At 46.3% G+C, this 16,416-nt stretch overlaps 1 protein-coding gene across 4 annotated transcripts in view; it reads left to right on the top strand.

Annotated features, from left to right (window-relative positions):
- Window positions 1-16,416, top strand: part of LOC137374127 (nectin-1-like) — a 73,646-nt gene that overhangs the window by 47,249 nt on the left and 9,981 nt on the right. For 3 of the 4 annotated variants that reach the window (XM_068039895.1, XM_068039892.1, XM_068039893.1), the window contains 2 exons: window positions 1,528-1,566; window positions 3,457-3,552. In XM_068039895.1, coding sequence (XP_067895996.1) covers window positions 1,528-1,566; window positions 3,457-3,552 — 135 coding nt within the window. The remainder of the gene's footprint in view (window positions 1-1,527; window positions 1,567-3,456; window positions 3,553-16,416) is intronic. The other variant, XM_068039894.1, reaches the window with a different exon arrangement.

Here is a 16,416-nt window from a genome sequence, read left to right as displayed (position 1 = left end):
ATTTCTATGTGGCTATCTGCGCTTGCAGCTCACCAGCCTTATTTACCACGTTCTGTGCATTCACATACATGCACAGTAAACATACTTTAGAACTTATTACATTCCCTCTTACTCTGACCCCAGCTAATACCTTACTATTTCCTACTCTAGTGCTAGCTGTCCCTTCCAATTCTCGGTGCACCTTGATTTTCCTCTCGAATATTATCTCTTGGTTCCCACACCCATAGCAAGTTAGTTTGAACCCTCCCCATTAGCACTAGCCAATCACCCAGCAAAGACATTGGTCCCAGCTCTGTTCATGTGCAACCTGTCTGGCCTGTATAGGTCCCATCTCCCCAAGAACCAGTCCCTATGTCCCATGAATTGCAAGTCCTCCCTCCATTGGCTATCTGCGTTACATTCAGGAAGAAGGCCTCAAGCCACTGTGAGCTTCTCACAGACTGTTATTATAAACAAATGAAGGCCACCACTGACCTGTATTTTTACCGGATCCTTGCAGTCAGTCATGCACTGGCATACATAAACAGGAAGGAGTTCCACTCACTGAATGTGCAGATTGTCTGCAGAACCCAGAAAGGGATATTGCACCATTCAGCCATCACACAGCTAATAGGGAGGAGAAGTGAATTATAAAATTAATTTTATCTGCACAGTGCACTTGAGTAGTTTACATGTAATACACTTATCTAAAGTGTTTTATTCAGATGTAGTGATCTGATGCATTTCTTCCACTTAGTACCAGGAAGTGAGATTTTCTTTGGTTGCTATGTGTAGTGGCATCATAAATCCATTCATGAGAATTTCCTCTGTTCAAAAGTTTTAGTTTTATTGTCGACATATTTAAAATTGCAATCCACTGAATGCTGCCAATGGTAGTCATGATACTGTGGTAGCATTCTTCCCTCTGAATCAGACAGTTATGGGTTCAAGTCCCAGGCCAGAAACTTGAGCACAAAATCTAGACTGACACTCCCAATGCAGTATTGAGAGAATGCTGCACTACTGGAGGTGTTGTGTACACTGAACCATGGCACCATCTGCCTGCTCAGGTGGATGTAAATAGTCCCATTGCACTATTTTGAAAAAAAGAGCTGGGCATTTTCCCTGGTGTTCTAGCTAATAATTATCCCTCAACCAATACCACAAAGAAGTAGATTATATGGTCATTGTCACAATGCTGTTGTGGGACCTTGCTCGGTGCAACTTAGCTGTTGTGCTTCCTACATTACAACAATGATTACACTGCAAAAGAACTTCAACTGTAAAGCATTTTGGGATGTCCTGAGGTTGTGAAAAAGCACAATATAAGTGTGAGTTTTTCTTTTAAAACTGTGGAAATTATTTTGCTAAATAATAGTTTTACATTTGTACCTCATAAATCAGTCAATTTTTTTACATGCTTTTTCTCTTTTCTATATTTCCTGTTCTCTTCTCCATCATTTTCAAACAATGCTTGAGGCAAGTACTTTTTAAACCACTTAATAAATACATTCATAATTGTATTTTTATATTTTATACACTCTACAGGAGACAATACCAAGATGATGTCACCTCAAATAAAATTCAGTAAGTCAAATTACCAGGAATGTATCTTCAGATAATAGCATGCAAATTTTCCGTTTCCATAAGATTTCCATATGTTTTGCCTTAACTGTTGGGATCCAAAATGAGTTCCTATTCAATATGATTTAAATAACAAATATTATGGAACTAAATCCAAAGCAGGAATAATCGGAGGTGTTAGCCAACTTGCACAGGATGACTATGACTGAATTTACCCCATAGATTTCATTTTATTGATAGGGTCCTTGTCAGGAATTAAGCAACAATAGTGTTAATGGCCAGAGTTATTGATTCGTCTTTAATCAAGTTTACCAACCAAATTAGTTCCCATTGTTTGTCCACAGGGCTTAATGTTCGCGTGGGTGTTTTATGTAAATCATGTCAGGAGGCAGGTCATTGCTACCACTTGTGTTTTTCTGTTTCTGAGTTCAGGAACAATATTAAAAATAACTTAAAGCAGGCCTTAACAAATCTACTATCTCTGTATTCCCCTTCTTTTGTGAAAAGGAAGCGTGGTTTCAGATATACCACTTTCTTTGCTGTAAGTGGAGAACCTAAATATTTGGACATGAGGAACAACTCAAAAAAGATCTTAACTGATTCTGGTCGGCCACAAGGTCTTGTGGTCACACAGCCCGATGTAGATTCCAATATTTATCTAGCATTGTTACGGCTACCTGTAATCAGTTAAGGACTGTGACAGGCATCTTACACTATGCACTTGCCAACTTTTGATCTTGCTGTCCATTAAAATGAATGAGGTGCTGGGGGAATCATGAGCTGGAAAAATCCAGTCTAATTGTCAGTCATATATTATTGCTTCAACTCTGGTAGTGTTATTATGCACATTATCAGAAATAGCCCTGTTAATATTGCATTACATTTAAAATAAAATGGAATTGTCTGCTCATCAAGGGATGATAATGAACATAATGAACACAGTAAATAAATATTGACTGGTAAATACTTCTGTAACTACCGCGGAAATACACAGCAAGTCCGGCAGCATCTGTGGAGAGAGAAACAGGGATGATGTTTGAAGTTGATGACCTTTTGTCAGAACTGGAAAAAAGTTAGAGATGTAACAGGTTTTAAGCAAGTACAAAGGCGGGAAAATGGGTGGGTGGGAGTGGGGCAGCTGGAGGTGGGGGAGAAGAACAAAAAGTTTGCATTAGGGTGGAAGGCAGGAGAGGTTAGATGGCAAAGGGGATGTTGCAAGGCAAAAGGAGATGGTAATAGAACAAAAGATGGGTAACGAGGAGGTGTAAATTTGAACAGCAGAATCATTACCAACTGCTGCTGTACAAGAAAATGGTGGAAGAGTTTATAACTTGAAATTGTTGAAGTCAATGTTGAGTCCAGAGGACTGTAAAGTGCCAAATGGAAATGTGAGATGCTGTTCCTGAAGTTACGATGCTTTTAGTTTGGGAAGCTGAGGACAGAGCGGTCAGAGTGAGAATGGGATTGAGAATTAAAATAACAGGTGACCAGAAGCTTGTGGTCGCACTTGAGGACTGAATGGAAGTGTTCTGCAAAGTGGTCACCCAATCTGTGTTTGGTCTCCCCAGTGTAGAAGAGACCACATTGTAAGCAATGAATACAGTATTATGAATTGAAAGAAGTACAAGTAAATCGCTGTTTCACCTGGAAGGAGTGTTTCGGGCTGTGGACATTGGGGAGGGAGGAGGTAAAAGGGCAGGAGTTGTTTCTCCAACACTTGCACGAGAAGGTGCTGGGGGACAGGCAGGGGGTGTAGGGGTGATTGAGGAGTGGATCAGGGTGACAACTGCTGAGTATTTCCACATTTTTGTTTTTATTTTATTTTCCAGCACTTGCAGTAGTTTGCTTCAGTAATTACCTTGAGCAATTTATGTCTATGTTTTTTTTTGGCAGTTTTAATAACATGTGCTTCAGCCATGGCTGTTGTTGGGACAGTTTTACTGGTGATATGGATTATGAAGAAAAAAATGAAAAAAATAGCAAAGCCAGGTAAGCACAAAAAACCTTATGTTACGAAAAACACTAAGGGATAGCCCTCAAGAGGGAATGCAGGGACCACGATGCGGGATTAACCCACACCCATTCCTTCTGAAGCAGGCAGCATGCAAACTTCATGCTGCCTGCTCATTGCCATGACCATAGCGTGCAGTCAATGGTTCAGTGGCAGCATGTCTCAGCAAGGGCTCGAATTTTCCAAGGTTAGCACCACTTAAAGGTAACCTGCACTATGATGAGTGCAGCTGCAACAACACTCAGGAAGGCCAACACCATCCAGGCTAAAGCAGCCCAATAGATTGGCACCCCATCCACCACCTTAAACATTCACTCCCTACACAACCAATGCACAGTGACAGCAGTCTGTACCATCTACAAGATGCACTGCAGCAACTCACCATGCCTCCTTCGACACCACCTTCCAAACCCGCGACCTCTTCCACCTCGAAGAACAAGGACAGCAGACGTATTGGAACACCACCACCTGCAAGTTCCCCTCCAAGCCACACACCATCCTGACTTGGAACTATATCGCCATTCCTTTACTGTTTCTGGATCAAAATCCTGGAACTCCCTCCCTAACAGCACTGTGGGCGTACCGGCACCAGTGGACTGCAGCAGTTCAAGAAGGCAGCTCACTACCACCTTCTCAAGGGCAATTAGGGATGGCGCAACAGGACAGAGAATGGGCTCGAAGGTTCTTTGACACAGCGCTAGAGTCTATAAAAAGGAATGAAACCGGACGGACCACCCGACATCGACATAGGCACCAGAAACGACAACGGCAAACCCAGCCCTGTCGACCCTGCAAAGTCCTCCTTAAAAACATCTGGGGGCTTGTGCCAAAGTTGGGAGAGCTGTCCCACAGACCAGTCAAGCAACAACCTGACATAGTCATACTCACGGAATCATACCTAACAGACAATGTCCCAGACACTGCCATCACCATCCCCGGGTACGTCCTGTCCCGCCGGCAGGACAGACCCAGCAGTGGTATACAGTAGGGAGGGAGTTGCCCTGGGAGTCCTCAACATCGACTCCGGACCTCATGATGTCTCATGGCATCAGGTCAAATATGGGCAAGGTAACTTCCTACTGATTACCACCTACCACCCTCCCTCAGCTGATGACTCAGTACTCCTCCATGTTGAACACCACTTGGAGGAAGCACTGAGGGTGGCAAGGGCACAAAATGTACTCTGGGTGGGGGACTTCAATGTTCATCACCATGAGTGGCTCGGTAGCACCAATACTGACCGAGCTGGCCGAGTCCTAAAGGACATGGCTGCTAGACTGGGTATGCGGCAGGTGGTGGGGGAACCAACATGAGGGAAAAACATACTTGACCTTGTCCTCACCAATGTGCCTGTCGCAGATGCATCTGTCCAGTACTATATTGGTAGGAGTGACCACCGCACAGTCCTTGTGGAGACGAAGTCCCACCTTCCAATTGAGGATACAGTCCATCATTTTGTGTGGCACTATCGCCGTGCTAAATGGGATAGATTTCGAACAGATCTAGCAATGCAAAACTGGGCATCCATGAGGTGCTGTAGGCCATCAGCAGCAGCAGAATTGTACTCAACCACAATCTGTAACCTCATGGCCCAGCATATCCCCCACTCTACCATTACCATCAAGCCAGGAGACCAACCCTGGTTCAATGAAGAGTGCAGGAGGGCATGCCAGGAGCAGCACCAGGCATACCTCAAAATGAGGTGTCAACCTGGTGAAGCTACAACCCAGGACTACTTGTATGCCAAACTGCGTAAGCAGCATGCGATAGACAGAGCTCAGCGATCCCATAACCAACGGATCAGATCTAAGCTCTGCAGTCCTGCCACATCCAGCCGTGAATTGTGGTGGACAATTAAACAACTAACTGGAGGAGGTGGCTCCACAAATATCCCCATCCTCAATGATGGGGGAGCCCAGCACATCAGTGCGAAAGATAAGGCTGAAGCATTTGCAACAATCTTCAGCCAGAAGTGCCGAGTTGATGATCCATCTCGGCCCCCTCCTGAAGTCCCCAGCATCACAGATGCCAAACTTCAGCCAATTCAATTCACTCCACGTGATATCAAGAAACGACTGAAGGCACTGGATACTGCAAAAGCTATGGGCCCTGACAACATTCCGGCAATAGTACTGAAGACCTGTGCTCCAGAACTTTCCGCGCCCCGAGCCAAGCTGTTCCAGTACAGCTACAACACTGGCATCTACCCTGCAATGTGGAAAATTGCCCAGGTATGTCCTGCACACAAAAAGCAGGACAAATCCAACCCAGCCAACTACCGCCCCATTAGCCTACTCTCAATCATCAGCAAAGTGATGCAAGGTGTCATCAACAGTGCCATCAAGCAGCACTTGCTGAGCAACAACCTGCTCAGTGATGCTCAGTTTGGGTTCCGCCATGGCCACTCAGCTCCTGACCTCATTACAGCCTTGGTTCAAACATGGACAAAAGAGCTGAACTCAAGAGGTGAGTTGAGAGTGACTGCCCTTGACATCAAGGCAGCATTTGACCGAGTATGGCATCAAGGAGCCCTAGCAAAACTGAGGTCAATGGGAATCAGGGGGCAAACCCTCCGCTGGCTGGAATTATACCTAGCACAAAGGAAGATGGTTGTGGTTGTTGGAGGTCAATCATCTGAGCTCCAGGACATCACTGCAGGAGTACCTCAGGGTAGTGTCCTAGGCCCAACCATCTTCAGCTGCTTCATCAATGACCTTCCTTCAATCATAAGGTCAGAAGTGGGGATGTTCGCTGATGATTGCACAATGTTCAGCACCATTCGCAACTTCTCAGATACTGATGCAGTCCGTGTAGAAATGCTGCAAGACCTGGACAATATCCAGGCTTGGGCTGCGAAGTGGCAAGTAACATTTGTGCCACACAAGTGCCAGGCAATGACCATCTCCAACAAAAGAGAATCTAACCATCTCCCCTTGACATTCAACGGCATTACGATCGCTGAATCCCCCACTATCAACATCCTAGGGGCTACCATTGACCGAAAACTGAACTGGAGTAGCCATATAAATACTGTGGCTACAGGAGCAGGTCAGAGGCTAGGAATCTTGAGGCGAGTAACTCACCACCTGACTCCCCAAAGCCTATCCACAATCTACAAGGCACAAGTCAGGAGTGTGATGGAATACTCTCCACTTGCCTGGATGGGTGCAGCTCCAACAACACTCAAGAAGCTCGACACCATCCAGGACAAAGCAGCCCACTTGATTGGCACCCCATTTACAAACATTCACTCCCTCCACCACCGACGCACAGTGTCAAAAAATGTGTGTACCATCTACAAGATGCACTGCAGCAATGCACCAAGGCTCCTTCGACAGCACCTTCCAAACCCGCGACCTCTACCAACTAGAAGGACAAGGGCAGCAAATACATGGGAACACCACCACCTGCAAGTTCCCCTCCAAGTCACACACCATCCTCACTTGGAACTATATCGCCGTTCCTTCACTGTTGCTGGATCAAAATCCTGGAACTCCCTTCCTAACAGCACTGTGGATGTACCTACCCCACATGGACTGCAGCGGTTCAAGAAGGCAGCTCACCACCACTTTCTCAAGGGCAATTAGGGATGGGCAATAAATGCTGGCCCGGCCAGCGACGCCCACATCCCAAGAATGAATTAAAAAAAAGTCGGAGGTGCAAGAAATGAACAGAAGGAGAAAGGTCCTCTATCCACAATGGACCAGGAGTCCCTCCAGACAAACACTGAGAAAGCAATGAGAGCAGATAGCCACTGTAGTCTACGTTGTGGGACGACCTTTAGAGGACCATCTTAAGAAGCTGTAAGGAAAAGTTAACGGAGGAAGTAATATCACGTCACACATGAGCAGAGAGTTGTGGGTGTAGCCCAACAGAGTGAGATGTGGGTTGGTGTGGCTCCTGCAGTAGTTTAAAGTATAATAAAGACCTATGTTTTCTTTGGATATTGCTTGGAGTCCTGTGAATTTTACAATAGTTCACATACCAAAGGAACAAGTAATATTATATGGTGGCAATGTTTGGGATATGTTTTTTCCGAAGACCACCAAATCTTACATCATGGCAACGGTTGTTTTTTTTTCTGAAGAACACACCTGGAGAGAACAAGGGACAATTAATTCCCTACCTGGTGTGGTTGAAGGTTCAGGTGGAGAGCAGTTGGCAGAAAACCCCACCACAGTGAAGAGAGATAGGATCACAGACAGGACCCTGGGAGGTGTTGAAACTCTGTGAGTACAGTGGGCAATTTGCTAGGAGAGCGGAGCTTTCAACAAATCTGTTATTGGATCAAAAAATCAAAAAGAGGTAGTACAGTCATAACTGATTTAGTTTTCCCTTTGTTTTGCTTCATGGGCAGGGCCAAAGTTGAAAAGAGTGGAAGAGCTCAACAGCACAACTGGAGGTCCAGCACAAATAAAAAGGCTGCTTATGGCAGCTGCTGGTGCTGCAAGCTGCAGCCCTCTGTAAAAATAAACTGCTCTGAGCTTTAAAAAAGATTGAACAAGCTGAGTAAACTAAGAACTGCTCTCTTGGTTTAAAAAAACAAAGCTGTGTAAACAAAAGCTGCTGTCAGTTCACTCTTAAAGGGCAGGTCTGCAAAAATGAACCTGTCTAAAAGAGGAAACATAAATCTGTACCTGTAAAATAAGTCCTATATTTATAAAACAGCAGGATCATACTGAAAATAGCTTTCAGGTATCCAGTTATAGACTGGAAGGTGTTGGATATAACATTTGAATTTAAATTGTTTCAACAATGGATGGAATTGTGTTTCCTGGATCAAGAAGTGAGTGAACCAGAGAAACAAGCTATCAAAATCAATATCCCACTGGGCAATGAGGGCCTGCAATGGATGAACACATCAGGATTGTCAGCTGAGGATCAGAAGGACCCCAGCAACATATGAACATTCCTGGAGGAGCAACCTAAGTTCAAGGTAAATTTCCAAGCACTGAGGCTTGAGCTTATGACGTATTGGCAAAGGTAAGATGAGTCCATTGACCAGCTTGTTGCAAGGTGTCAAGATAAAGCTCAAGAATGAATTATCAGAATGGGTTGTAAAGCTAGCAATTGCATCCACACAACAAAAAGCCCTTCAAAAAAAACTGCTAGAAAAGAAGAAAGGGCACACTATCTTCTTCTTCTTCTTTGGCCTCCTTGTCTCGAGAGACAATGGGTAAGCACCTGCAGGTGGTCAGTGGTTTGTGAAGCAGCGCCTGGAGTGGCTATAAAGGCCAATTCAAGAGTGACAGACTCTTCCACAGGTGCTGCAGGTAAAATTGGTTGTTGGGGCTGTTACACAGTTGGCTCTCCCCTTGCATTTCTGTCTTTTTTCCTGCCAACTACTAAGTCTCTTCGACTCGTCACACTTTAGCCCCGTCTTTATGGCTGCCCGCCAGCTCTGGCAATCGCTTGCAACTGACTCCCACGACTTGTGATCAATGTCACAGGACTTCATGTCACGTTTGCAGATGTCTTTAAAGCAGAGACATGGACGGCCGGTAGGCCTGATACCAGTGACGAGCTCGCTGTACAATGTGTCCTTGGGGATCCTGCCATCTTCCATGTGGCTCACATGGCCAAGCCATCTCGAACGCCGCTGGCTCATTAGGGTGTATAAGCTGGGGATGTTGGCCGCCTCAAGGACTTCTGTGTTGGAGATACGGTCCTGCCACCCGATGCCAAGGATTCTCCGGAGGCAGCGAAGATGGAATAAATTGAGACGTCGCTCTTGGCTGACATACGTTGTCCAGGCCTCGCTGCCGTAGAGCAAGGTACTGAGGACACAACCGTGATACACTCGGACTTTTGTGTTCCATGTCAGTGCGCCATTTTCCCACACTCTCTTGGCCAGTTTGACATAGCAGTGAAAGCCTTTCCCATGCGCTTGTTGATTTCTGCAGATTACTGGTGATAGTTGAGCCTAGGTAGGTGAACTCTTGAACCACTTACAGAGCGTGGTCGCCAATATTGATGGATGGAGCATTTCTGATGTCCTGTCCCATGATGTTCGTTTTCTTGAGGCTGATGGTTAGCCCAAATTCGTTGCAGGCAGCCGCAATCCTGTCGATGATTCTCTGCACTCTTCAGTGTGAGACGTTAATGCAGCATCATCAGCAAAGAGGAGTTCCCAGATGTGGACTTTCCGTACTTTGGTCTTCGCTCTTGGACGGGCAAGGTTGAACAACCTGCCACCGGATCTTGTGTGGAGGAAAATTCCTTCTTCTGAAGACTTGAACGCATGTGAGAGCAGCAGGGAGAAGAAGATCCCAAACAGTGTAGGTTCGAGAACACAGCCCTGTTTCACGCCACTCAGGATAGGAAAGGGGTCTGATGAGGCGCCGCTATGCTGAATTGTGCCTTTCATATTGTCATGGAATGAGGTGATGATACTTAGTAGCTTTGGTGGACATCCAATCTTTTCTAGTAGTCTGAAGAGACCAATCTGCTGACGGAGTCAAAGGCTTTGGTGAGATCAATGAAAGCAACGTAGAGGGGCAACTGTTGTTCACGGCATTTCTCCTGTAGCTGGCGAAGGGAGAACAGCATGTCAATGGTGGATCTCTCTGCTCGAAAGCCATACTGTGCCTCAGGATAGACGCGCTCAGCCAACTTCTGGAGCCTGTTTAAAGCGACTCGAGCGAAGACTTTCCCCACAATGCTGAGCAGGGAGATTCCATGATAGTTGTTGCAGTAACCTGGTCACCCTAGTTCTTATAGAGGGTGATGATGTTGGCATCGCGCATGTCCTGTGGTACTGTTCCCTCGTCCAAGCACAGGCAAAGCAGTTCGTAGAGTGCTGAAAGTATAGGAGGCTTGGCACTCTTGATTATTTCAGGGGTAATGCTGTCCTTCCCAGGGGCTTTTCCGCTGGCTAGAGAATCAATGGCATCACTGAGTTCCGATTTTGTTGGCTGTACGTCCAGCTCGTCCATGACTGGCAGAGACAAAGCTGCATTGAGGGTGGTCTCAGTGACAACATTTTCCCTGGAGTACAGTTCTAGGTAGTGCTCCACCCAGCGGTCCATTTGCTTGCGTTGGTCAGTGATTGTGTCCTCTGATATATATTTGAGGGGCGCGATCTTCTTGATGGTTGGCCCAAAAGCTCTCTTAATGCCATCATACATTCCTCTGATGTTTCCGGTGTCAGAGGCCAGCTGAATATGACTGCATAGGTGTTGCCAGTAGTCATTTGTGCAGCGCCTGGCTGTTCTTTGTGCAGTGCTTCTGGCTGCTTTAAGTGCTACGGTTGTTAACTCGCTGGGGGCTTTCTTGTAGTTCAACAGTGCAATGCGCTTAGCGGCTATGACAGGTTCCAGCTCTTCAAAGTGAGATTGAAACCAGTCTACATTCCACTTCACATGTTTGCCATCGGTGGTCAATACTGAGTCAGAGATGGTGTCTCTGATGTGGGCCCACTTGGTCTCTGCATCCCCTGTAGGAGTGTTTTGAAGGGCTTTTTCAAGTGAATTTAGAAATTTAGAAACAGCTGTGGATGAGAGATACTACTAGTGTTGATGCGTGGGTGGCCATTCTGCTTGGAGTGATGCAGCTTCTTTGGTTTGAGTCTAACCTTGCTGCACACCAGGGAGTGGTTGGTGTCGCAGTCCGCACTGTGGAAGCTGCGTGTGATTTGAACGCTGTTTAAAGAGGCTCGCCTTGTGACGATGAGGTCCAGCTGGTGCCAACGACGTGATCTTGGGTGCCTGCAAGAAACCTGGTGACAGGGTTTAGTGTGAAAGAACGAGTTGCTGATGCAGAGGTTATGATAGGTACACAACTCAAGCAGTATAGATGCACCATTAATGATGGAAGGAACTTAAAAGCCATTGTGGCTGGGCACCAACAGTTACAAACATTGGGGGTGCCTTGTGACATGTATGGCCTGACTCACCCAATTCACAGCTGTCTGGTGTACCAGGACCCGTGCAAAGCTTGTGGCATGCAAGGACATTGGGCAAGGCAGTACATGAGGCTGAGCTCAGATACTGCACACAGGAATGGTGGCAGATCACATGCAGAGAATGCAGAGAGTAAAAATTGACACTGGAGCGAATGTAAATATTCTGCCCATCCGTAAACTGAAGGACATGTAGCTCTTTCTTTTGGGCCTCCTTATCTCGAGAGACAATGGATACGCGCCTGGAGGTGGTCAGTGGTTTGTGAAGCAGCGCCTGGAGTGGCTATAAAGGCCAATTCTGGAGTGACAGGCTCTTCCATGTAGCTAAAGAAATGGGAATATGAGGTATGACCCATCACAACTAAGTTGACTGCCTACAATAGTTCTTCAATCAAGTACATGGAATGATAACCTTGCAGTGCAGCTATGGGAGCTCAGAATGGCTACCACAAATGTTTTATATTGTAGACACGAATGGACCAGCTATCGCCGGATTTCCTGTATGCCAAGATTTACAAGTTGTCACAATACATGAGATCAGCACCGTATCAAAAGCTACAGAAGGTTGCAACATGGATTGCTTGATTTGGTGAGAGACCTGAAACTACTTTACTCAGACAAGTTTGACAAAATCGACAATTTCAGCGGTGATGCCATTTTGCACGTGAGGGAGGATGCAGTTCGTACTATCGACAAGCCAAGGAAGTGCAGTGTGCACATTCAAGAGAAGCTTAAAATCCAACTGGATGAGATGGAGTGCAACAGAGTAATCCATTGAGTGCACAAGCATTCCGATTGGTGCAACTTCATTACCTGCATGCTGAAGAAAGATGGCAATCTCAGGATTTGCTTAGATCTGCGATGACTGAATTTAACCCTCAAGAGATGCCCACATAAAATCCTGACCCTGGAGGATCTGGATCCTAGGTTTACTGGTGCTAATTATTTTTCAAAGCTCAATGCAAAGCATGGCTACTGGTCTGAGCACTTAGGAAAGACGTCCCAGCTACTCATACGAACATATAAACATACGAATTAGGAGCAGGAGTAGGCCACTTGGCCCCTCGAGCCTGCTCCACCATTCAGTAAGTTCATGGCTGAACTGATTACTCCACATTTCCACCTACCCCAATAACCTTTCACCCCCTTGCTCATCAAGAATCTATCTACCTCTGCCTTAAAAATATTTAAAGACTCTGCTTCCACTACCATTTGAGGAAGATAATTCCAAAGACTCACGACCCTCTGAGAGAAGAAAATTCTCCTCATCTCTGTCTTAAATGGGCGACCCCTTATTTTTAAACAGTGACCCCTAATTCGAGATTCTCCCACAAGGGGAAACATTCTTTCCACATCCACCCTGTCAAGACCCCTTAGAATCTTATCTGTTTCCATCAAATTGCCTCTTACTCTTCCAAATTCCAGCGGATACAAGCCTTGCCTGTCCAATCTTTCCTCGTAAGACAGCCCACCCATTCCAGGTATTAGTCTAGTAAACCTTCTCTGTACCGCCTCCAATGCATTTGCATCGTTCCTTAAATAAGACCAGTACTGTGCACAGTAGATTTTTTTTTTTAGATTTAGAAATACAGCACTGAAACAGGCCCTTCGGCCCACCGACTCTGTGCCGACCATCAACCACCCATCTATACTAATCCTACACTAATCCCATATTCCTACGACATCCTCACCTGTTCCTACATTCCCCTACCACCTACCTATACTAGGAGCAATTTATAATGGCCAATTTACCTATCAACCTGCAAGTCTTTTGGCTTGTGGGAGGAAACCGGAACACCCGGAGGAAACCCAGGCAGACATAGGGAGAACTTGCAAACTCCACACAGGCAGTACCCAGAATTGAACCCGGGTCGCTGGAGCTGTGAGGCTGCGGTGCTAACCACTGCGCCACTGTGCCGCCCTACTCCAGATGTGGTCTCACCAATGCCCTGTATAGCTGAAGCATAACCTCCCTACTTTTGTATTCAATTCCCCTCACGATAAACAATAACATTCGATTAGCTTTCCTAATTAGGTGCTGTATCTGCATACTAACCTTTTGCAATTCATGCACTAGGACACTCAGATTCCTCTACATCTCAGAGCTCTGCAATCTCTCACCATTTAAATAATATGCTTCTTTTTTATTCTTCCAGCCAAAGAGGACAATTTCCCATTTTCCCACATTATACTCCATTTGCCTGGTCTTTGCCCACTCACTTAACCTATCTATATCCCTTTGTAGCCTCCTTATGCCCTCTTCACAAGTTACTTTCCTACCTATCTTTGTGTTATCAGCAAATTTAGCAACGATACTTTTGGTCCCTTCATCTAAGTCATTTATATAAATGACTTTTAGAATGCCATTCGGGAGATACTGTTACAGATGGTTACCATTTGACTCTGCATCAGCCAGGACATTTTCCGACAATACATGGACAGGATAACGGAAATGTCCCGGACTGTATCTGTATACCCAATGATATTGCGGTGATGGGGCAGACCAAGGCAGGGCATGACGAAAACTTGCTAATTTGCTAATTTTTTTTTATTCGTTCATGGGATGTGGGTGTCACTGGCTATGCCAGCATTTATTGCCCATCCCTAATTGCCTTTGAGAAGGTGGTGGTGAGCTGCCTTCTTGAACCACTGCAGTCCATGTGAGGTAGGTACACCCACACTGCTGTTAGGAAGGGAGTTCCAGGATTTTGACCCAGCGACAGTGAAGGAACGGTGGTATAGTTCCAAGTCAGGATGGTGTGTGACTTGGATGTTCCCATGCATCTGCTGCTCTTGTCCTTCGAGCAGGTAGAGGTCGCGGGTTTGGAAGGTGCTCTCGAAGGAGCCTTGGGGCGTTGCTGCTGTGCATCTTGTAGATGGTACACACTGCTGCCACTGTGCATTGGTGGTGGAGGGTGTGAATGTCTGTGGATGGGGTACCAATCAAGTGGGCTGCTTTGTCCTGGATGGTGTCGAGCTTCTTGAGTTTTGTTGGAGCTGCACCCATCAAGGCAAGTGGACAGTATTCCATCACACTCCTGACTTGTGCCTTGTAGATGGTGGACAGGCTTTGGGAGTCAGGAGGTGAGTTACTCAGCACAGGATTCCTAGCCTTTGACCTGCTCTTGTAGCCACGGTATTTATATGGCTACTCCAGTTCAGTTTCTGGTCAATGGTAGCCCCTAGGATGTTGATAGTGGGGGATTCAGCGATCGTAATGCCATCGAATGTCAAGGGGAGATGGTTAGATTCTCTCTTGTTGGAGATGGTCATTGCCTGACACTTGTGTGGCACAAATGTTACTTGCCACTTAGCAGCCCAAGCCTGGATATTGTCCAGGTCTTGCTGCATTTCTACACGGACTGTTTCAGCATTTGAGGAGTTGCAAATGGTGCTGAACATTGTGCAATCATCAGCGAACATCCCCACTTCTGACCTTATGATTGAAGGAAGGTCATTGATGAAGCAGCTGAAGATGGTTGGACCTAGGACACTACCCTGAGGAACTCCTGCAGTGATGTCCTAGAGCTCAGATGATTGACCTCCAACAACTACAGCCATCTTCGTTTGCGCTAGGTATGACTTCAACCAGCAGAGAGTTTTCCCCCGATTCCCATTGACTCCAGTTTTGCTAGGGCTCCTTGATGCCATACTTGGTCAAATGCTGCCTTGATGTCAAGGGCAGTCACTCTCACCTCACCTCTTGAGTTCAGCTCTTTTGTCCATGTTTGAACCAAGGCTGTAATGCGGTCAGGAGCTGAGTGGCCCTGGCGGAACCCAAACTGAGCATCACTGAGCAGGTTGTTGCTAAGCAAGTGCTGCTTGATGGCACTGTTGATGACACCTTCCATCACTTTACTGATGATTGAGAGTAGACTGATGGGGTGGTAATTGGCCAGGTTGGACTTGTCCTGCTTTTTGTGTACAGGACATACCTGGGCAATTTTCCACATTGCCGGGTAGATGCCAGTGTTGTAGCTATACTGGAACAGCTTGGCTAGGGGTGCAGCAAGTTCTGGAACACAGGTCTTCAGTACTATTGCCGGAATATTGTCAGGACCCATAGCCTTTGCAGTATCCAGTGCCTCCAGTCGTTTCTTGATATCACGCAGAGTGAATCGAATTGGCTGAAGTCTGGCATCTGTAATGCTGGGGACTTCAGGAGGGGGCCAAGATGGATTATCAACTTGGCACTTCTGGCTGTAGATTGTTGCAAATTATTCTGCCTTATCTTTCGCACTGATGTGCTGGGCTCCCCCATCATTGAGGATGGGGATATTTGTGGAGCCACCTCCTCCAGTTAGTTGTTTAATTGTCCACCACAATTCACGACTGGATGTGGCAGGACGGCTGAGCTTAGATCTGTTCTGTTGGCTATGGGATCGCTTAGCTCTGTCTATTGCATGTTGCTTATGTAGTTCGGCATGCAAGTAGTCCTGGGTTGTAGCTTCACCAGGTTGACACCTCATTTTGAGGTATGCCTGGTGCTGCTCCTGGCATGCCCTCCTGCACTCTTCATTGAACCAGGGTTGGTCTCCTGGCTTGATGGTAATGGTAGAGTGGAGGATATGCTGGGCATTAGGTTACAGATTGTGGTTGAGTACAATTCTGCTACTGCTGATGGCCCACAGCACCTCATGGATGCCCAGTTTTGCATTGCTAGATCTGTTCGAAATCTATCCCATTTAGCACGGCGATAGTGCCACACAACATGATGGACTGTATCCTCAGTTGGAAGGTGGGACTTTGTCTCCACAAGGACTGTGCAGTGGTCACTCCTACCAATATAGTCATGGACAGATGCATCTGCGACAGGCAAATTGGTGAGGACAAGGTCAAGTATGTTTTTCCCTCGTGTTGGTTCCCCCACCACCTGCCGCATACCCAGTCTAGCAGCTATGTCCTTTAGTACTCGGCCAGCTCGGTCAGTATTGGTGCTACC

Source organism: Heterodontus francisci, chromosome 10 (genome assembly GCF_036365525.1).
Source record: "Heterodontus francisci isolate sHetFra1 chromosome 10, sHetFra1.hap1, whole genome shotgun sequence".
In the NCBI taxonomy this organism is placed as follows: Eukaryota; Metazoa; Chordata; class Chondrichthyes; order Heterodontiformes; family Heterodontidae; genus Heterodontus; species Heterodontus francisci.
This window is presented reverse-complemented; position numbering and strand designations above follow the sequence as displayed.